The 23,633-nt window shown below is 40.1% G+C and overlaps 1 protein-coding gene across 20 annotated transcripts in view; it reads left to right on the top strand.

Moving 5' to 3' along the window:
* Positions 1 to 23,633, top strand: part of TRPM6 (transient receptor potential cation channel subfamily M member 6) — a 164,448-nt gene that overhangs the window by 95,544 nt on the left and 45,271 nt on the right. For 12 of the 20 annotated variants that reach the window (XM_035302229.3, XM_035302237.3, XM_035302247.3 and 9 more), the window contains 7 exons: positions 3,724 to 3,870; positions 8,410 to 8,538; positions 10,633 to 10,884; positions 13,526 to 13,700; positions 13,903 to 14,017; positions 18,370 to 18,563; positions 22,896 to 23,028. In XM_035302229.3, coding sequence (XP_035158120.3) covers positions 3,724 to 3,870; positions 8,410 to 8,538; positions 10,633 to 10,884; positions 13,526 to 13,700; positions 13,903 to 14,017; positions 18,370 to 18,563; positions 22,896 to 23,028 — 1,145 coding nt within the window. The remainder of the gene's footprint in view (positions 1 to 3,723; positions 3,871 to 8,409; positions 8,539 to 10,632; positions 10,885 to 13,525; positions 13,701 to 13,902; positions 14,018 to 18,369; positions 18,564 to 22,895; positions 23,029 to 23,633) is intronic. The other 8 variants (XM_035302254.3, XM_078366379.1, XM_078366392.1 and 5 more) reach the window with 2 other exon arrangements.

Consider the following 23,633-nt stretch of genomic DNA (forward strand, 5'->3'; position numbering starts at 1 on the left):
TAGTCCTGTTTATAGCAGTTGCCCACCTACATGGTTTGGACATAGCCATATACCAATTTATGAATTCAATGACTCTTTAGTGGCCACTTTACGTGTGCTAGAGGTTCTGTGACACTGCATTAATTAAGCAGATGTGGCCTCTTCCACTGTGGGGCTTATAATCAGACAGAATATCCACAATTTCTCAACATTCTTCAATTAAAACAATGAACAATTGTATTAAAAATGTTTCAAGTCTGTTTATTATGAATGGCTTATAGTCATAGCAATAATCTTTCTTTTGCCTTTGAATTTAACTTAGGCAGTAATTATTAATAAGCTGCTATGTTTCTAGAATTTTGCTAGGCAGGGTATAAGGGGGAGAGGCAGCACTTTTGGTGAGATAGATAAGATTTCATAACACTAATTAAGTAAATGCAATTTATTAGTTGAGAAACAATTTGCATTATGTATTGTGGTAGAAAACTGATGGCAGATGATACATAGATGCTTTTTAGTGTCACTGTGTTGTGTTCTTGTGGTAATAGTGGGTGACAATAAATATAGAGGAGGCACTTCTGGTAATTGGAGAAGGAAAGCCATTATTCTTGAGCTGAAGCTGTCTAGTATCAAATACTGCATTTGCTCACTGAGGTTTATAAATCTCCTTATTGAAATTTCTACAGGCAGAATAACTTTGCCATGTGAAACTTAGATCTTTTTAGCTGATAACCTTTTGAAAACATGACCTTTGATGACATTAGCTTTCTTAGGACTAAATTATAGTAAGATGGCAGAATGGGTTAACCAACAGCAGAAGAAGGCTCTTCCCATTAGAGGTCAGTAGGTGAGGATTAGGGGTTGGTGACAGTTTTAGGATTGAGGTGGTGTTTGAGCTTCACTTGAGGGTGTGGAGAGGGAAAATAGCATGTTAGTGAGAAGGAGACTATAAGTAGGGCCATGTAGGTGGGAAATGGCAAGGCATATGTAAAGCATTGCAAGTGATATGGTTTGGCTGGTATCTAGGTTATGGGGATTATGGATAAGCTGGGAGTATTTTCAGGAATGGCTGGAAAAGTAAATTGAGGCTAGATCAAGTAGACTCTTGTGTATCCTATGAAGGAGTATGATTTTTATTCTGCAGGTTATGGAGAGCTGTTGAATGTGTATGCCAGAGTAGTGAGATGATCTGTTAGAGAAATTATTCTGCCTCCAGGGCATAGGATGCTTTATCAAGAAGACTGGCTAGGAGCAGGGGGAGCATAGGCCAGGGTAGCCATCCAGCTGAGAAACAAGTCCTTTAACCAGGGTCAGTAGCAATGGTCATGGAGAGGAAGAGACAGATAAGGTCTTTTAAACAAGGCCATCTTGAAGGGACACAAGGATAACTGGAGAGGGACTGGATTCAGAAGGGGAAAGATGCTCTCAGTCTTAGGTTGATAAATCACAGTGAAATAGTAATAAGAAAGTTGTATAACAAAATCTATTTTATCAGAGCATCATTAAGTAGGAAAGATGACTATAATACAATGGAAAACAGATATGGATTATAGTAGACTTATTGTTGTAGTTATTTTAATCTGTGTACCTGCTGGTATTAGATTACAATTAGAGAGAAAAAAAAGAGTATGGGGTGGCCAGGGGGTCTGGGGGGTAAGGGGAGCTATATATATATGTATAATAAAAGTTACTCAAGCCAAATGTTTTTGTCTTTACCGTCTTCTCAGTTAAAAAAAAAAAAAAAAAAGGCCTGAATCTGAATTTATATTCTCAGCTTGTCTTCGTCATAGCAATTGGTGTCTTTGAATTCAACTCAGAGACAGGCCCGATCAGCACTTTATAATCTGCTCCAAACTGTCAAGAGCAATTAAGAGCCAATGACACACTCCTAGAAAAATAATAAGAGAAGTTATTTAATAATAAAGACATTACTTAAATTGCTTTCTGGGGTCTTTCTAATGTGATATTGATATCATTAACAGCTCATTAATGATGACTTTTCTAATTGGTTTTATGCCATTTTAATTCTAGGTTGGTTCCCACCTGCTAGGAATTGGGCCATTTCCTACATTTCTAAGTCACAATCCCAACCCCACTGCCCTAAGTGAAATAAATGACTGAATAATTAATCAGGCACTGACGATAACTCATCTAGACGCCTGAGGCCTTAAACATCACATTTTTCTGCAGTTATATGGACAATTCAAGCAAAATTTGATTCATTCCTTGGCTTGAAAAATTCTGCTCATCTTGCAGGTCTGACATTATAGAAATAAATTTTGTGGCTAGGTTGCAAAACTGGACTAGTTTGAGAGATAGCAGAGAATGTTCCTTTTTTTTTTTCTTTCAACATTACTTTAAAAAATTAAAAAGTACATGTGTTTTTTATTAAAAAACTAAAACGGAATAGATATCCATACAGGAAAGTGAGATCGCTTTTGCTTCCATTTCACTACCCTTATATTGCTGCTTCTCAAAGGTACCCAGGCTATAAGTGCTTTTGTCATTTCTTTTCCTTCCTCTTTTGAAAGCTCATTCTGCGTAGGTGTTTGGGTAGTCACATTCTGGCAACTCCTGCTCTGCCAGACATATAACTCGTTGCTGTTTCTCTATGTGAGTTAATTCCTTTGTACTGATACATATCTTTTGGGAAGTTGATGAAAGATCTGATTCTTTCCCCAGAAAAATACATGTACAACACAAATACTTGCACATGGTTGCAGGGTGTTCAAGGAACTCTAGAAGCTCAGGGAGCACATGACTGCAGGCAAACAGGCCCTCTGCTATAAATCAGTGGGGAAGCTATTGAAGGTCAGAATCCTAAAACTAATGCAGTGCCTGAATTTCCTATGACAGGGAATGGTCAACCTTCATCAATGTGTGCTCATTTTGTTCTTATGTGTTAAGGAAATAATTGTATTGTTCGTTACTGATTTCACTGGGTTTTGTGAGTATTCTTAAGTTCCAAAATTAAAAACACACAAAAATTAGCCAGGCGTGGTGGTAGGTGCTTGTAATCCCAGCTACTCAGGAGGCTGAGTTTAGAGAATCTCTTGAACCTGAAAGGGGGAGGTTGCAGTGAACCAAGACTGTGCCATTGCACTCCAGTCTGGGCGACAAGAGTGAGACTCCATTTCAAAAAAAAAAGGAGATTGGGAACAGGGACCAATTTTAAATTCTTGGAAGTACTCTTACTTTGGGTTTGATTACTAGAGAGTCAGCCTGCATTTCATAAATACCTCATGCTCTTTACCTGGTCAATAATTTATAAACATATGCAGTTTTCTCTCACTTCAAAAGTAACGTTATAATTTGGCATGTGGATGCCCAATTAATTTTTGTGCGTGTGTGTGTGTGTGAGACAGAGTCTCCCTCCATTGCCCAGGCTGGAGTGCAGTGACATGATCTCGGCTCATTGCTACCTCTGTCTCTGAGGTTCAAGTGATTCTCCTGTCTCAGCTTCCCAAGTAGCTGGGATTACAGGCACCCACCACCACGCCCTGCTAATTTTTATAGTTTTAGTAGAGACAGTATTTCACCATGTTGGCCAGGCTGGTCTTGAACTCCTGACCTCAGGTGATTTGCCTGCGTTGGCCTCCGTAAGTGCTGGGATTACAGGCATGAAGCACTGCACCTGGCCAATTGATTTCTAATATATTATTTATGATTTTTTTTGGACATTCATGCTTGTCACTATTTTAGTTAAGCTGCTCTCAAGAAAATGATTATTTGTTTATTTTACAGAAAGAGTATGATTTGGAAAGGGGCCATGATGAGAAACTGGATGAAAATCAGCATTTTGATTTTGAAAGTGGGCCCCCAAACCTTCCATGGACCAGGAAAGTCCATGAGTTCTACAATGCTCCAATTGTCAAGTTTTGGTTTTATACGGTTGGTCTTATTACAACAACATATGTTGGACTAATGATGGTTGATAGCTAGTGATGATGTTGATAATTTGCCTGCTTTGCCACTTTTCAATAAAGATGTAGAAACCTAGTTTTAAAAAAGTGAAGGCATGACAAAATAGGTAGCAAAGAGGACTGAAGGAAAAACGGGAGAGGTTAGGATGGAGCTCTCTTATTTTGGGAGTTCAAGAACAAGCATTTTCTTCTTTCTTTGAGTGCTAAGAATTAGCCTTGTTATTGCAGAAAGATCTGGCTGGCTTTGCCCTATTCTTACCTTTGCTCCTGTCTCTAAAAACCCCTGAGCCTGAAATTTTCGTGGAAAGAAACACCGGAATATTCTTTTCTTAACAGTGTGACTGTGGTTAAAACTCTCTCGGCACTCCTATCGGAGTCCCTCAAATATGTGGTTGCACATTCACAAAAGTGGTAAAATTTCATCATTTGAAGGGAGACTGAGCCTTCCCAGATTTGCTATTAACAAAATTCATAGCATTGTAGAATTAAGCAATAGGTGGGTGGATTATTCTTCGAAAATCAGCAATTGAATTAGCTTTTCCCTTGTATGAATGTGTTATGTAGATTAAAAAAATGATGCAAATGTTTTTTTTTTGCCTTCAGTAATATATGCTTATAAATATATAGAGAAAATGAAAAATTTTAGAAGCTGAACTGTGTGAACAAATACTAAATCTATTACGGATAGTAAAGCAATAGAGAAAGCATGAACTATGCTTTGGATGTGTTGAGTGCTTTTCACATTTGTTTCACAGAATTTTCTTTTCTTTTCTTTTTCTTTCTTTTTTTTTTTTTTTTTTTGAGACAGAGTCTCACTCTGTTGCTCAGGCTGTAGTGCAGTGGCACAATCTCGGCTCAAGTGATTCTCCTGCCTCAGCCTCCTGAGTAGCTGAGACTACAGGCACATACCACCACGCCCAGCTAATTTTTGTATTTTTTTTAGTAGAGACTGGGTTTCACCATGTTGGCCACAATGGTCTCAATCTCTTGACCTCATGATCCACCTGCCTTGGCTTCCCAAAGTGCTGGGATTACAAGCATCAGCCACTGCGCCTGGCCTCTTTTATTTCTTTTCTAATATATTTTTTTTCCATGACATGCCCTCAGGAGATCCCGAGAACATGTGCCCCCATAGCATTTATTTTTCTAATGCTTATCTATACTTAAATAGCTCATGGCCAACAGTTTGTATGTCTAAAACATTTGAAGTATGACTATAAAAGGATATTTATCTAAATGTGTTGTATTTGCAAATATTTACCTGGCCAGCCACACACTTATCTCCTATACTTGCTGAATAATTATATAGCTGTGTATGATTTTTATCTGTTTCCAAAAATCACATCTGCTTCCAAACAATGAAGAATTACCATTTTTGTGAATGTGCAACAACATCTATGAAAGACGCTGGGGTGAGCACTGGGAGAGTTTTCACCATCCTCACACCATCAGGAAATGCGTTATTCAGGCATTTCTTCCCCTGGAAATTTCTAGCTCCTGAGCTTTAAGAAACAGGAACAAAGCTAAGCAAGAGCACAGAACCAGCCAGATCTGACCACCATGGTGTTTTTAATAATTGAAAAGAAACAGAAAGAGTCAGAAGTAATACTGCCATGTCCAGAGTGTTTACTGTTTCATTTTTCCTAGATGCAAGTACTTTGGTTGCTTGTATCTTTGTGTAATGCCACTTTGGACTAATGAGTAAATGGACTTAACATAGCCTTTAGGAACTCAACCTTTTCTCAACTAGAGGAACTGTGCTACTTTCTCAATCTGAATATCTACTTATTAAATATGTTTGTAGTCTTTTGCTTATAGGTATTCCAGATTCATATAGTCATACACGATACATGTTAGAAAGAAAGTTACGGCTGTGCATAACCTAAAGTTCAGGTCATTCAGTTGGATTTTACTGAGCGCTGACTGCTGTCTTTAAGGCATTGTATACTGGCCGGGCGCAGTGGCTCACGCCTGTAATCCCAGTACTTTGGGAGGTTGAGGCAGGTGGATCACCTGAGGTCAGGAGTTCAAGGCCAGCCTGACCAACATGGAGAAACCCCATCTCTACTAAAAAATACAAAATTAGCCGGGCTTGGTGGCACATGCCTATAATCCCAGCTACTCAGGAGGCTGAGGCAGGAGAATCACTTGAACCCAGGAGGTGGAAGTTGCAGTGAGCCAAGATTGTGCCATTGCACTCCAGCCTGGGCAACAAGAGCAAAAACCCTGTCTAAAAAAAAAAAGACAGTATATTAGGCAGCAGAGGGGGCAGTGAGAAGAAGACATTGCCAAACATCAATGCTGATCTCAAGCAGCTTACAGTTATATAGGGGAAACCATGTATGCATGTACATAAGGAATCAGTATAAGGGAATAACAAAATACAAATAATAAAAGATGTACAGATAAATGGGTGAAGGTTTGAACCTCAGAGTAAAAGTTAAGGACTCAATTGTTTAGCCATGCTGAAACCAATGACAAAAAAATTTAAATGCTTGATAGAACAAATTAATTTAAAGTATGTCCCTGAGGAGCCATCAAAAATACTCAGACTTTGAGACATAGACCAAGAGAAGTATAGAATTGTTGAACTTTGCCTTTACTTTCTTATGTGCTTCTCTTCTACACCTGCTTAAATCATAGGCACGATACCCATTATGACCACCCAAAAAACCACCTGTTGTCAATATCATTCTTATATAGTTAGAAATGGTTTAAACCATTCTCTGTGTTATCTGTGCAGAACTAAAGTTAGAAGCAGACTCATCCATTTAGGTAGATAAAACGATATGAGATCAAATAGGGATCATTAGGGATCAAAGTTAAAATATGATTTTTGTGACCCATGAACACACACACACACACACACACACACACATTTTTCTCTCAACTGATTTTTATTTTTATTTTTCGAGATGGAGTCTTGCTCTGTCACCCAGGCTGGAGTGCAGTGATGTGATCTTGGCTCACTGCAGCCTCAGCCTTCTTGGTTCAAGAAATTCTCCTGCCTCAGCCTCCTGAGTAGCTGGGATTACAGGCACATGCCACCATGCCCAGCTAATTTTTTGTATTTTTAGTAGAGACAGGGTTTCACCATGTTGGCCAGTCTGGTCTCAAACTCCTGACCTCAGGTAATCTGCCTGCCTCGGTTTCCCAAAGAGCTGGGATTGCAGGCATGAGCCACTGTGCCCGGTGGATACAAAGTTTTTAAATGCAGGTATTGATCAGTGAGTACTGTGGGTTGTCTCTAAGGCTATTGAGAGGACTGTAGTCTCATACATAGTTGATATAGTATAAATTGGTAAAGTCTTCCTGATAGAAAATTTAGTAATATTTATCACAGTTAGTTTTCAATGTGCATGGACAGGTATTCTGCTTCTGGTAATATATCTTAAGAAGATAAGAATATTCAATAAGATTACAAAGCTATTGGCCGGGTGTGGTGGCTCATGCCTATAATCCAAGCACTTTGGAGGCCAAGGTGGGCGGATCACCTGATGTCGGGAGTTCAAGACTAGCCTGACCAACATGGTGAAACCCCATCTTAAAAAAAGAAAAAAGATTACAAAGCTATTAATCATTAAGTATTTGTGTGTGTGATTACTATGTCTTAATTCTTTCAAGACTATGTATATCTAGACATATATATATATATATATATATGCACAGTAATTAGACAAACATTTATTGAATGTCTACCACATGTCAGGCACAGTGCTCAGTGCTGAAGACATAAATTTTGACAGTCCTTAATTAAAAAGGCTCACAGTTGGACATGACTTTTCTTTTAAACAGAATATTTCAATCAACATAAGATAAAACTCCCAGCAGTGGTGAATGCCACAGTTCATTGTATTTAAAAATAAGCATTTATTGCCACTGCGCATCTGGCATGCTTCACACATGTTTTCTTTCTTTCTTTCTTTTTTTTTTTTATTGAGATGGAGTCTCAATATGTCATTCAGACTGGAGTGCAATGGTACAATCTCGGCTCACTGCAACCTCTGCCTCCTGGGTTCAAATGATTCTCTTGCCTCAGCTTCCCCAGTAGCTGGGATTACAGGCACCCACTACCATGCCCAGCTAATTTTTGTATTTTTTAGTAGAGACAGGGTTTCATGTTTCCTTTCTATGTTTAAGATGTAGGGGAAGGCCTGTGACTTCTCCTGGGCTTGCTGTTGGCTTGACAGTGCCCCTGTTGGATATGCAGGGTTCTGGAAATTCCAGTCAGGAGCCAGCAGGAACAGAACGATACAGTATTTCCTTCCACCTGAGAAGGTGATCTGAGAACAGTGATTTCATTCCTGTCTCTAAATCCTGGACTAGAACACCATGGATTGTTGTGCTTTCCTTCACACTAGGTCATCAATAACCCAAAGGTTGTTCTAGTTCTGTGTTCGTATTATTGTGTTGAAGTTCAAGCTTGTGTTTCTGCTCCGTCTGCTTCTGCTTGGCATCTTCCGTGCTTGCCCTCACTCACGTCTGGGAATGTGTGTCCCCCTCACAGATGGCGTATTTGGCATTCCTCATGCTGTTCACTTACACCGTGTTGGTGGAGATGAAGCCCCAGCCCAGCGTGCAGGAGTGGCTTGTCAGCATTTACATCTTCACCAATGCTATTGAGAGGGTCAGGGAGGTGAGTTGTGCCATCTAGCTTTGTCCTCTCCAGATGTCCTCGGCTTCTGTAGGTGTCCACTCAAAGTGTCCTTGGCTCTGTTGATGAAAATGGACATGTCAAGGGCAGGGAAGACAGGAAACACTGACCTTGACTTATATACTGCAAGAAGATTATTTGCATTAAAATTCTTGATTTTGACCCTTTATCTTTGTCAGCTGCTTTCTGCTGGTTGGTGTATTTGGAAGCAGTAACCTTTGAAGCATATATCTTGATGTCTTTACCAGCCCTAAAGGATAGATCATCCCCTAGAATTGTATTAAATCCTCCAACTATTTGATTTCCCTGAGGCTTTTTTTTTTTTGGGGGGGTTGATTTTTATTGCCTTGCATTACTTTAATATTACTCATGAGTGACACATGAATGGCTGAAGTTGTGCAATTTGTAAGGAATGTGTTTATAGCTTTTGAAAGCTCCTACCAAACACTTTTGAAAATTGAAGTTGGAAATCTCTCTGAGGCAAGTAATAATCCAAGAAGCAAAAAAACAAAACTTTTTCCTAGTTTGAAATGAGTTACTTTTAAAAAAGGGCTGGGTGTGGTGGCTCACACCTGTAATCCCAGCACTTTGGGAGGGCAAGGCAGGAGGATCACGAGGTCAGGAGATTGAGACCATCCTGGCTAATACAGTGAAACCCTGTCTCTACTAAAAATACAAAACCTTAGCCAGGCGTGGTGGCATGTGCCTGTAGTCCCAGTTACTCGGGAGGCTGAGACAGAATTGCTTGAACCCAGGAGGCGGAGGTTGCAGTGAGGTGATATTGAGCCACTGGACTCCAGCCAGGGCAATAGTGGGAGACTGTCTCAAAAACAAAACAAACAAACAAAAATTAGCATTTCTATCAGTTATAACTGCAACCACAAATATTTATGACTTAGACTGTTTTAGATGTCAGTGTATGTCTTTTGTCTTTGTATTTACCTATATTTATTTTGTCCTACAGGTAATATAATCAATGTTATATACTTACATTCTTTGTAATTATACCTATGTTGTCTGCTAATTTCTATGTGGAGTTTATATATTATAGAAAATAAATCAGGAGAGAAACAGATAGTTATCTGAATTGTACCATTTTTTATGCTTCAGGGAAAATAGATGTACTATTTTACATTTCCGTTCGTTTGGTATGGTGTTTCAGGGATATTTTCTTTCTTTTTTTTTTCCCTCTTTTTCTCCCTCTATTGATTTTATTTATTTATTTATATTTTATTGCACTTTAGGTTCTGGGGTGCATGCGAAGAACATGCAGGTATCAGGGGTGTTTTCTTAATGAGTTCCAATATAACTTTCTTTTTTTTTTGAGATGGAGTCTTGCTCTGTTTCCCGGGCTGGAGTTCAGTGGCAAGATCTTGCCTCACTGCAACCTCCTTCTCCCAGGTTCAAGCAATTCTCCTGCCTCAGCTTCCTAAGTAGCTGGGATTACAGGTGCTTGCCACCATGACTGGCTTATTTTTGGCTTTTTGGTAGAGATGGGGTTTCACCATGTTGGCCAGGCTGGTCTTGAACTCCTGACCTCAAGTGATCTGCCCGCTTTGGCTTCCCAAAATGTTGGGATTATAGGCATGAGCCACCGCAGCCGGTCCAATATCACATTCTTAGTAGTTTATCAACAACTTGCTATTAGCAGTAGTTGGACTGGATTACAGGATTCCTTGTTCCATCCAGTGTTCTTTGCATCCTGCTGTGCCACGTGAAATGAAATCATAGTTACAGAGTTCCACTGCAATACTGAGTTTTAAAATGTCTTTGGCGTTTCCCCATGCTATTTCAGGCTTATTGAAAGGTAGAAAAAGTACTTTTTTTTTTACTTCTAGTTAGGGTTGCAAGTGACAGTCTTGCATTATCAGATGCATTAATTATATCTTTATAGCATTATTTAAATAATTCATTACTGATGATAATAACTTCAGTCTCTGAAATCCCTAAGTGATTTAAGGTTTGGCAGGGTTTAGATTACTCTTTAAATGAATGGTTTGTGTGTTTAAGAAGATTGTATTGATGGGATTCTTCAGTTGTACCTCTTTTTTAAAGTTTCCTTCTTCCTTCCTTCAGATCTGTATTTCAGAACCTGGGAAGTTTACTCAAAAGGTGAGGGTATGGATTAGTGAATACTGGAACTTAGTAGAAACTGTGGCCATTGGCCTGTTTTCAGCTGGCTTCGTCCTTCGATGGGGTGATCCTCCTTTTCACACAGCGGGAAGACTGATCTACTGCATAGACATCATATTCTGGTTCTCACGGCTCCTGGACTTTTTTGCTGTGAATCAACATACAGGTCCATATGTGACCATGATTGCAAAAATGGTGAGTACAACTAGTTTTATATCCCAGTATTCTTTTAACAAAATTTTAAAAAATAATTTTTGTGGGTACATAGTAGGTATATGTATTTATGGGGTTTATGGAATATTTTGATACAGCCATACAATACAGAATAATCACTTCAGGGTAAATGTGGTATCCATCACCTCAAGCATTAATCCTTTGTGTTACAAACAACCCACTTACACTCTTTTGGTTATATTTAAATGTACAGTTAATTATTATGAGCTATAGTCACCCTGTTATTCTAGTGTTCTTTGTAAAGATGCTCTGTTGTGCAGGCTAGATTTGAACTGCCGGGCTCAAGGAATCCTCCCATCTCAGCCTCCTGAGTAGCTGGGACTACAGCCAAGCACCACCACACCTGGCTTCTTTTCAATGGTTATTCATGGTTTATATCAGGTAGTTTAAGTTTTGGAATTATTATCATCAATATTTGAGACAGGGCCTCGCTCTGTCGCCCAGGCTGGAGTGCAGTGGTGCAATCACAGCTCACTGCAGCCTTGTCTTCCTAAGCTCAAGCAGTCCTCAGCCTCCTGAGTAGCTAGGACCACAGGCACACACCATTGTACTGAGCTAATTCTTTTTTATTATTTATATAGACAGGGCCTCACTCTGTTGCCCAGCCTTGTCTCAAACTCCTGAGCTCAAATGATCCTCCTGCCTCAGCCTTGCAAAGTGCTGGGATTACAGGCATGAGCCATTGTGCCTGGCCATTTTGGAATTATTTATAGAAGCACAGAGAATAAGATCACACCACCACTGCCCTCCATATAACCACAAACTTGTCTTTAACAAATGACCTTGGGTAGTATATTGCAGTTAGTTAATTGGGACACTCAGCTCACCTTTTTGACTAGGGCCAGATAGTATGGGATTGAGTCAAATTTGTCTCTGAGCACAGCAGTTTCCGAGGACCAGATTCATGTGAAGCTACCACCAATGGTATTTTCTGCTAAAATATCCATTATTTAAAATCATTCACTGACTCTCCCCTACCATCACACTCTTAAATTGTGCTTATAGGCCATATACTATTCTAGGCACTTAGTATGTACTAATTCGTTTAATCTTTGCAACAACTTTAGGAGATAGGTAGTATTATTATACACATTTACATACAAGGAAATGGAGGTTAAGTAAATTCCTCAAAGGCGTATATGGGGAGCCAGGATTCAATAGGCCACCTAGCTCTGGTCTGTCATCTGAGCTTGCTATACAGTTGTGTCAGCTTTTTCCTTTTTCTTTCTTGTTTTTGAGACAGCGTCTTGCTCTGTTGTCCAGGCTGGAGTGCAGTGGCATGATCTCTGCTCACTGCAGCCTCCACCTTCCAGGTTCAACAATTCTCCTGCTTCAGCCTCCTGAGTAGCCTGTAGTAGGGACTACAGGCACTTGCCAGCATGCGTGGCTAATTTTATATTTTTTAGTAGAGACAGGGTTTCACCATGTTTGCCAGGCTGGTCTTGAACTCTTGACCTCAAGTGATCTACCCCACCTTGGCCTCCTAAAGTGCTGGGATTATAGGCGTGAGCTACTGAGCCCAGCCGGTGTTTTCCATCCGGCTATTCACAAGGATCTAAGACCTAGTCTTTAATAAGTACACTGTCTCAAAAGCATCTTTGGCTTTTCCTTCTAGAATACTTACTGTCAGGGAAGGGGCAAGTTCTGGAGAATGAAGGGTAGTGCTAAAACAAAGAAAGAAAGTGGACAGAAAAGAGACAACCTCCAGGACTCCAAAGATTTTTCCTATTTGACATATTTCCCTTATGCCAGAAATGTTTTCTCTTGTCTTGATGACATTAGCGTTTATGAGATAGTCTATGTTGAGATAACCAGTATATTTCAGTGACTTAGCACAGGGGGTATTTCTCCCTAACGCAAGGTTTGCTGAGTGCTCATGGGGGTGACCTCTATGCAGTGACTCAGTGATCTTGAATCCTTTTGTCAGAGATTTGGCTCCTAAGGTCTCCTATAACAGGGAGTGAGAGAGATGGAGAACGTCTAATAGCTGTTAACTGCTCTGGACAAGAAGTGTCCAGGCTAGAATAGGTTTCGTAGCCCTAGCCTAATGGAAGGGAAGCTAAGAGATATAGAGCACCTCTTGAAATACTGATGGGAATTGTGGTGAATACTTTCTCTTACAGTAAACTAATGGATTGAGTTGAGGTACATTTAGTAGAGGGAATTAAACTGGCTTGATCAGTTTCTTAGACTCTAATCAATTCCTGAAGACAATTCTGGGAATAAGGAGCCATTGGACTAATTCAACTATACCCCCCGCCCCTTTTTTTTAATTTCCCTAACTTCTGGTCCAACTGGAGCTGGATATTAGCTAATCGAAAAGTGTTCAAATTTCATTACTGCTTAAAGAAAGAAGCATAGACTCTCTCCTCTCAGCACATTTCTGTTATTCCATGGACCACATTGACTTGAAATGTATACCGTGCAAGAAAACAAAATAGTTTAGCCAAAGAGAGTCTAGCTGTTCATGGACAAGGGTGCTTTAGTCAATGACTACACAATCTTATTATTTGCAGGTATAATTATGATGGCTGCTGGTGTTTGGTTTCTTTTGAACATGAAATCTATAGTGAAATTCTGGTTGTGCTATGCCCTTTTGCAGACAGCAAACATGTTCTATATTGTGATCATAATGGCCATAGTTCTGCTGAGCTTTGGAGTGGCACGCAAGGCCATCCTTTCACCAGAGGAGCCACCATCTTGGAGCCTCGCTCGAGATATTATATTTCAGCCATATTGGATGATCTATGGAGAAGTCTATGCTGACCACATAGATGGTGTGTATGAGATTTTACCATCATGCAGAAATTGTGCCTTCATAGTTAACAAGAGTAAAATAAATCTGAAAAACAGCCATCTAAATCTTAAAAATGTTTGAATTTATGGTATTCTGTGCAGTTAATGTGCTAAATGTTTGTCTAGAGTCTCAGTACTGTGATTCATCTTATCTCTCATTCTTTTAAAATTCTTTATTTGCAGTTTGTTCAGGCAAGCCATCCTGCCCTCCTGGTTCTTTTCTTACGCCATTCTTGCAAGCTGTCTACCTCTTCATGCAGTATATCATCATGGTGAACCTGTTGATTGCTTTCTTCAAGTAGGTTATTTAAATTAAATTTAATTATTTTATTTAAATAAGAAATGTGGGCAGATATGTTGACTTAGATTCACATGTACTTTGAATATGTAACCTTTGGTTTTTGTGTGTTCTGTGTTTTACTATTATTGTTTTAAAATATGGGCATAAAACTACTGGAAAGAAGGAAGCAGAGCATGGGAAACAGTGAAATGATAAATGCAGTCATCCATTGGTATCTGTGGAGGGCTGGTTCCAGGATCCCCTGTGGATACCAAACTCTATGGATGCTCCAATTTCTTATAGAAAATGGTGTAATATTTCATATAACCTACATACATCCTCCTGTATACCTTAAATCATCTCTAAATTCCATACAATACCTAATGTAGTGTAAATGCAATATAAATAGTTGCTACATTGTATTGTTGAGGGAATAATGACAAAGATAAAAAGTCTCTGCATTTTCAGTACAGACACAATCATCCTTCTCTTTTCCTCAAATATTTTCAATCTCTGGTTGTTTGAATCCACAGATGCAGAACCCATAGATATGGAGGACTGACTACGGAGGGAAAGTACAGTGTAATACATCAAAATGAAAGGAGATCTTGAATTGTGATTAGGCAGTAAGTTCAAATTATGAAAGGGTAGCAAGTAGGCTGGGCGTAGTGACTCACGCCTGTAATCCAAATACTTTGGGAGGCCAAGGTGGGCAGATTACCTGAGGAGCAGGAGTTCGAGACCAGCCTGATCAACATGGAGAAACCTTATCTAAAAATGGAGACTAAAAAGTCTCTACTAAAAATACAAAATTAGCTGGACATGGTGGTGCATGCCTGTAATCCCACCTACTCAGGAGGGTGAGGCAGGAGAATTGCTTGAACCTGGGGGGCGGAGGTTGCGGTGAGCTGAGATTGTGCCATTGCACTCCAGCCTGGGAAACAAGAGCGAAACTCCATCTCAAAAAAAAAAGAAAAGAAAAGATAGCAGGTGATGGAATTGCAAGTTGGCTACAGAGTTCTTGATATGCTTTGTTCACTTGCTTCCAGCATCCCCTCTTCTCTGTTTCCTTTCTTCCTCCCTCCCTCTCTCCTTCCCTCCCTTCTTTCTCTCTCTCTCCTTCCTTCCTTTTCTTGCATTTTCTGGATGCCTCTTAAATGTCAGGCACTGTGCTAGGTATTTTATTCCTTGTTTATCTTACTGAAGAGAAAAAGATAAGGGAAAATCAATTTATACAATATACTTAAAGAAAGTAGAACACACAGGGGTTGAGAGGTAGGCAAAGTAAATCAGAATTCTTAAAAAAGTAAGTGACTGCTGTGTTGTTACCTATTCCTGGAGAAGACATTCCTTCCTGCTTGTTATATGATAGTCGTCATGTCTCTTAGCCCAATTGTTTTAGGTACTTACAACATTTGCTGGTGTTTAGTTAGAATAGCCATTTTTTATATATCAAATAATAAAAGGGTCTGAATTTTTGGTGGGAGGGAATGTGAGGAGACAGGGTCTCACTCTGTCACTCAGACTAGAGTGGTGGAGTGGTGTGACCTCAGCTTACTGCAACCTCCACCTCCTCGGTTCAAGTTATCCTCCCAGCTCAGTCTCCCAGATAGCTGGGACCACAGGTGCCCACCACCATGCCCAGCTAAATTCTGTATTTTTGGTAGAGACAGGGTTTCACCGTGTTGCTCAGGCTGGTAGTCTGAGATTTTTGTTTCTTAAAAATGTCTAGTGTCTCATTGCCCATTTGCTCTCAAGGGAAAGTCTCATGCCCCCATCTTAGCCCCAGGTGGGTAAGTGGGTGCTGGTGATGGGATGGCATGATGCTCCTGCTGTGGGTGTCACCAAGAGGCTCTTTGGATTCTTTGGGAAAAAGTGTCGCCAGGTAAGGTGGTGTGCTCCTGGTCACTAGGGGTGTACATTTGAGGTTGGGTGAACACCTGCTGGTCGTGGTATCCAGTGATTCTTGCCCAGGCAGGCAGCTGGGCACAGGCCTTTCTGGGTCTTGGAGTCCAAAGAACTGCAGAGCAGCCCATGGGTGTGAGTTTGTTTTGAGTGGGAGCCAAGTCTGGAAGCCGGTGTGCGTCAGTCAAGTTTGGGTCTGGTTGGCTTGGCCAGCACTGAAATAAGCAATAAGTACCGACTCCTGGTACCTGCAGATCTCCTGCAAATAGGCCCAGAGAATAGCCTTAAAGCCACCTTTCCCGCAACAGGACTGACCCTGTCCTTAATGTCCTTTTTTTTATTCTGAGACGGAGTCTCGCTCAGTTGCCTAGGCTGGTGTGCAATAGTGTGATCTTGGCTCACTGCAACCTCCACCTTCCGGGATCAAGCGATTCTCCTGCCTCAGCCTTCTAATTAGCTGGGATTATAGGCATCTGCCATCATGCTCAGCTACTTTTTGTATTTTTGTCGAGACGGGGTTTCACCCTGTTGGCCAGGCTGGTCTTGAACTCCTGACCTCAGGTGATCTGCCCGCTTCAGCCTCCAAAAGCACTGGAATTATAGGTGTGAGCCACCATGCCCGGTCATTTCTACCTTCTATTCAACCACTCTGATGTGGAGAGACAAAAAGAAATTGAACTTTCTGATAGTGTGATTAAAAACTTTCATTTGAACTATTTCAGTAAAAGGAATAACAAACAAGATTGTGATAGTGTGTACTTTGAGCTAGATAAATAAAGCCCTCTTTGTGAGCCTCCTGGCAAAATAAATAAAATAAAATAAAATATGTCCGGTGTCAAAAAAAAAAAAGTTGAGAAATCCTCGCATAGAACAAACTTCTCATGTTAGAGATGAACACACTGAAGACCATACAGACTGACCAACCCCAGATCTGACTACTTGTCCAGGAGCCGGGTTACAGATAATTCTTTATAAAATAAACAACAAAACAAACAAAAAACAACAAAACTGAAATACACGGTGAAGGCCGCCACCTGCTGGTGGAAAGCTGTTGTCACGTTGGAGTGAAACTACTATTAATAGCGTGCCCAACCCTAGAGTTTGTCTTTCATTGAACGGGGCCCCAAAATGTGCACTTCTAACATGTTCTCAGGTGATACTAATGCTGCTGGTTCAGAGAACGTGCTTGAGAACTATTGATATAGCCCAGTTATCTATGCTTCAATCGCCTTCTGTATGGACTCTGTGAAACTTCTATTCTTACCCAAAGATGGCTTTCTCTAGGATAATTGTTTTCTTTTCTTTATCACTGTTCAACTTTAGGGTTGTCTGTGTTTTTATTTGCTAAATTTGGCTACCTTTCTCAAGTTCTACGCTGCTATCTTTCTCTAAAGAAACTAAAATCTTCACACTGCAAGAAGAAGAATTTTTTAAAAAAGAAAACTGAATTTTATGTTAGTCTAAGTAAAATAGTAAGATGACATTTTATTGTGTTCCTCTTATATTATATTACATACTTAAAGTTAAGTAGTTAAGAATGATATGTTGTTTCAGAATAACTGTACCCCCAACCATTACGCCCATGGCGAGTTTTTTTTTTTTTTTTTTTTTTTTTTTTGAGATGGAGTTTCGCTCTTGTTGCCTAAGCTAGAGTGCAATGGCACAATCTCAGCTCATCGCAGCCTCCACCTCCTAGATTCAAGAGATTCTCCTGCCTCAGCCTCCGAGTAGCTGGGATCATAGTCATGTGCCACATGCCCAGCTCATTTTGTATTTTTAGTAGAGACAAGGTTTCTCCTTATTGATCAGTCTGGTCTTGAACTTCCAACTTGAGGTGATTCACCTGCCTCAGCCTCCCAAAGTGCTGGTATTACAGGCATGAGCCACTGCACTTGGCCGGAATATTTACTATTCTATAAGGAGTTATTTTTATTGTAAAGTTAATCTGAATAATTTGTCTGGATTTTAATAGAAGCTCTGCTTTTTGATTTATTTTAAGATGAATTGATTCTTCCATTTCTTCATTAACACTGTTCTGTTTGGGTGTTTTCACTGGTATTATTCTAGCAGTTCTCACATTTGACATTAGGTAGATGACACAGAGGAACATTAAAGCTGTTTCCTATAAATGATGAATCATGGACTGAGAAAGAGCTTCTATGTGAGAAAAGATGATGACTTGAGAAGAGTGTTGAGTTCCAGAATGGATTTTCTGTTCATTACACTGAAAATGTTGGCATTTTATTTTCTCTGATTGTAATGTCTGCCTTTTGCTTGATATTCTGATTATCATGTTTCATTGTAAAAGGTAGCTAATATATTTTGTTTGGTGGAAGAAGAATATCTGTATTGGGTAACTGCTAGGAATGTCAGGGGAACCAATCATAAATGTTGGAAAATACAGAATCTGTTTCCTTTCAAGACTTCATATTAAAACATTGTGCCTCTCTTACTGCATCTTACAGCAATGTTTACTTAGATATGAAATCCATTTCAAATAACCTGTGGAAATACAACCGCTATCGCTACATCATGACCTACCACGAGAAGCCCTGGCTGCCCCCACCTCTCATCCTGCTGAGCCACGTGGGCCTCCTCCTCCGCTGCCTGTGCTGTCGCCGAGCTCCTCATGACCAAGAAGAGGGTGACGTTGTATTAAGTAAGTAATTTTATGTGAGTCATTCTATATGTCCAGTGTCAAAAGGAGTCATTCTATATGTCCAGGAGGAAGACAGCAAAAAGTAGAGATTCAAGGCAAAGATGCACTGGAGCAATGTAAATTAAGTTCAGGGCACTGGGAGGCTCCGGGAGTTCTCTGACAGTAGAATATCAGCTAACGCCCCGGGTCTAAGTATATATTGACCTCATTATGAGGTCGCAATGTCTTTTGCCAAGATGAACGGATCCTTAGAAAGGAATGGGTAGGAAGAGAATCTCTGCTTGATCGTACCAAGGCTTTATGTCACATTGAAAACCTGTGTTTTCTCTGCTGGCTGGAGAACTGATCAGAATAACTCCTAGAGGGTAGTCATGTGACCTGTGCTGTTCTCCATGTTGTGGAAGATGGAATTCAGACAGATTGGAGTTACAGAAGGCCTGGAGTCTAAGGGAAGAGATCTGCAAAGCTGGGCTTCACTTATTAACCAGAGTCACGGTCCTCTGGCTCTCTAATCTACTGAGCATGTTGGTGATTCTGAAATGGATGTTTCTTATTTTCAAGAACTTCAACTCAGAAACTGGGTGTGGGTGGTGCATGCCTGTAGTCCCAGCTACTCGGGAGGCTGAGGCACAGGAACTGCTTGAGCTCAGAAGTTTAAGGCCGTGGTGCCTATGAACAGCCGCTCCACTTCAGCCTAGGCAACATTGTGAGTCAGGATGAAGAAATAGGAATTCTCACTTGTGTTTTTTCAAAGCATTAGCCTATATATATTTTGAGGTTTTTTTAATTCATCTTGTTTAACCAAATCTTATCTGCATGATATGATTATCATACTAATTGTTGTCAGAAAACATTGTGTTTGGTGGTTTTTCAGATATTCTGTAGTTCCTATCAAGCAATTCCACAATTTGTACCAGGCCCATTTCTAGATAGTTCCCAGAAATACAGGAAGCAGGTGACATAAATGCACAATCCTTTATCCCAATTCCTAAATCTAAAATACCTCTGAAAACCGAAACTCCTTTTTCTTCACAAATTGGGGAAAGACCCATTTGGCCAAAAGAGGCTGCTGAGAATCATGAGAAACCGTTTATTGTTTTTATTTCCTGTAGTGTGAATATTCATTGGTGTTGCTGCGGAAAATCAAATATGTTTGATTCAGGGATTGCTTCAACCTTAACTAGGGGTTTCACTTCATTTACGGTTCATTCACTGTATTAAGTTTCTGAAGCTAGAAGAGAATAATTCTGAATTCTAAAATACTCTGCATTCTCGGAGTTTCAGTAAGGGACAGTGGGCCATTTATGTGTTTAGGTAGATCCTTAGGAGTCAGTGTATTATGGGGTTGACAGGGTGATATGCTTTTACTGGTGGTAGCTGGCTCTGTGAAGTATTTTTTCTCCTCCTGAGTCACTCTGAAGATTTTTTTCTTTTTTGAGACAGAGTTTCACTCTTGTTGCCCAGGCTGGAGTGCAATGGTGCAATCTCTGCTCACTGCAACCTCTGCCTCCCAAGTTCAAGCAATTCTGCCTCAGCCTTTCTGAGTAGCTGGGATTATAGGCATATGCCACCACACCCAGCTAATTTTGTATTTTTAGTAAAGACGGGCTTTCTCTATGTTGGTCAGGCTGGTCCCAAACTCTCGACCTCAGGTGGTCCTCCCAAAGTGCTGGATTACAGGCGTGAACCACCACACCCGACCTTTTTTTCTTTTTCATACCCCACTCCCTGACCAAAAGATTCAGCCTTTGTATGAACGCCAAAGCATAACTGAAGTTAACTTGAGGTTTTATAATTATACTGTAAATTTCAGGCTGCTAATACAGAGACATCCCAGGCCTTGGCTGCAGAACCACTGCAACCTAATAGCAGAGCATGAATCGCTTGATAAATCCTGGAATTGACTAGGATTTGCCTAGACTTCCTACTACCACATGAAAGAATGTTTCCTAGGTTCACCTTCGTCTGGGCTTGTAGGATGATTTCATAAAAAACTCAAGTAAAGTTTAAAGTGAGTTCACCCTGAGCTTTTTGGAACATTCTTGAATTTTCGTAACATTGTTTCTGATCCTTTATATTGAGGATAAAGACATTTACATAAGCCGCAGCAGTGCCACCTTGCGGACAATTACAGGAAAGCTCTACATACTGCAAGCTGCACCAGTCACTGCAATCACTCTAGATTGTTTGCTCTCAGGGATCCACAGAAGGCTCACATCATGGTACCTGTAAAGTTTCTTGCTCAGAGGAGATTCTTTAATGAAAGAAGACATTAGAGTTGGGTAGGGGATGGGAGATACCGAATATTTTAAACGTCTGAAAATTTTTTCCTGCCATTTAAATCAGAAAGCACTATCTACCTGAGTTGTGAATACATTTTACAGCAGAATAATACTTTTACCCATGTTTCCAATTTAAAATTAACATTTTTTGTCATTGATTTTATCGGAAAATAATGTAACAATTGCATTTTAAAAAATTCTGAAGAACTGTGTTCTTTTTCTCCTAATGTAAGCAAAACCATTCAAGAAAGAGAACTTTCCAATTTAATCCTTTTAGCAACATCATTTCATTTACATATTTTCTCAGTATTATAAACTTGCTTAAAAGATGACATATTATTCTATTAGGCAAGAGTAAAAGCCAAGGTGGTAGACCAGATGGGAATGCTGGAGTGTGACGGAGAATTGCATTAACCTTATGATACCACTTAGTAGAGTGTCTTTTTAATAAGTTAGTTATAATTGTGTCAGAGAAGGTATACTGCCTTGATTGGCCATTGAATGGTAATAATAATATCTCCTTTTTCAGTAGAAGGACTTAGTATACACAAACTCCGTGTAACAAGGTAAAACTTTCTTATACTTACTGGATGAATTTCAACAAACTTTGCTTTCTTCTAATCTTGCTTTTAACCTATTGGTTATTTACTGTCATTTTGATAGCTAAAAGAGTTGGCAGAGAGGTTGATTAATGAGCACAAATACATACACTTTGGTAGAAGAAATAAGACCTTTAATAGATCAGTAGGGTTTTTGTTGTTGTCTTTTGAGACGGAGTCTCACTCTGTTGCCCAGGCTAGAGTGCAGTGGAGCGATCTTGGCTCACTGTAACTTCTGCCTCCTGGGTTCAAACAATTCTCCCACCTCAGCCTCCAGAGTAGCTGGGATTACAGACACCCACCACCACACACAGCTAATTTTTTGGGGGGAGGTTTTAAAGATCAGAGAGTTTAATAGGCAAGTAAGAAGGAAGAAGCTCCCTGTACAGAGACAGAGGGAGGGCGGCTCCAAAGCCAAGGGGGAAACCCCTAATTTTTATATTTTTAGTAAAGATGGGGTTTCACCATGTTGGCCAGAGTGGTCTTGAACTGATCTCAAGTGATCCACCGGCCTCAGCCTCCCAAAGTGCTAGGATTGCAGGCACGAGCCACTGTGCCAGGCCATCAGTAGGTTGACTACAGTTAAAATTAATTGATTATACATTTCAAAATAACTAGAAGATAATAATTCAAATGTTCCTATCTTAAAGGACAAGCAAAAATGTAAGGTGATCCTCCCACCTCAGCCTCCTGAGTAGCTGTGACTACAGGCTTGTGCCACCAATTACCCTGATTTGATTATATGAATGTATCAAATTATCACAGGTATCTCAAAAATATGTACCTTTAATGTGAATCAATTAAAATTTAATTAATTTTAGAAAGTGTTGGCAGAGAGAAAAGAAGACAATCAGGTTCCCCATTTTCATATAAAGGCAGTAAATTTTTGTTAATATGTACAAACATTCTAACCTGTGAAAATATTGAAAGTGTTCTATATATGAGTAATTTTCAAAAATAGGTAGGAGAGACCCAGGCTGGTGTTTCCAGTTGCTTTTCATTTCCTGTTTTGAGACAGGGTCTCGTTCTGTAGCTCAGGCTGGAGAGTAGTGGCGTGATCGTGGCTCCTGCAGCCTCGAACTCCCAGGCTCAAGCCATTCTCCTTCCTCAGCTTCCTGTGTAGCTGGGACCACAGGTACCTGGCTAATTTTTAAACTTTTTGTAGAGAGAGGGTCTGCCTATGTTGCCCAGGCTGGTTTCCTGCTCCTGAGCTCAAGCAATCTGCCCCCCTCAGCCTCCTAAAGTGTTGGGATTACAGGCGTCAGCCAACGCGCCCAGTTTCCAGTTGTTTCTCGGTGCTGTTTCTGCATTAATTTTAGAAATGGTTTGACAAGGTGACAAATTTTATCACACAGGCTACAGTTTCTCATTTTCAATACAAATGGAAGAAAAGCCGCTCATGCCCTGAGGCAAATAATGATTCTTTCTGTGTATTGTACTTCTTCCTATAGAACTCTACCTGAGTAAGGAGGATCTGAAAAAACTTCATGATTTTGAGGAGCAGTGTGTGGAAAAATACTTCCATGAGAAGATGGAAAATGTGAATTGTAGTTGTGAGGAGCGAATCCGAGTGACATCAGAAAGGTAGATAGAAATCTTTTCCATTCTGAAACTACCACCAAAACTTGATTCTGCTAGAATATCTAAAAGAGTAGAAAGATCTACTTTCAAATCCCGGAGGTCTGAGTTCTTTATAATTTGAAACATTTAATAATATGTAATATTCATGTAATCAAAGTATATTTAATTGAGCATCTACTATATTCCAGGCACTCTTTTAATTACTAGGAGTAAGTGGTTAAAAGACACAAGAGTCCTTGTCTTCATGGGACTTGCAGTCATATATGTGTGTGTGTGCACGTGCGCGCGTCCGTCTGTTGGGGGGTGGTGGTGAGGGAAATGAAGTGGGTAGAAAACAAAACCTAAGCAAGGAAACACAAAAATAAATTTGTAATTTAACATCAGGCAGTAAAAGAGCTATGAAGAAAAATGAAGTAGTTGGAGAGAACAGGAAATGACGGTGGCGTGAAATGTAGCGGAGTTGGGCGTTGAGTGGACCGTTTCAGAGAGTCTGGTCCTAGAAGGTCGCTCTGAGGGGTTTGAGGAGAGGCTTGAAGGAAGCGAGGCAGTGGGTGAGGCAGGGCGTCTGGTGGAATAGCGCCCCTGGCGGAAGGAACGGCAAGCGCAGC

This window comes from Callithrix jacchus, chromosome 1 (assembly GCF_049354715.1).
Source record: "Callithrix jacchus isolate 240 chromosome 1, calJac240_pri, whole genome shotgun sequence".
Lineage (NCBI taxonomy): Eukaryota > Metazoa > Chordata > Mammalia > Primates > Cebidae > Callithrix > Callithrix jacchus.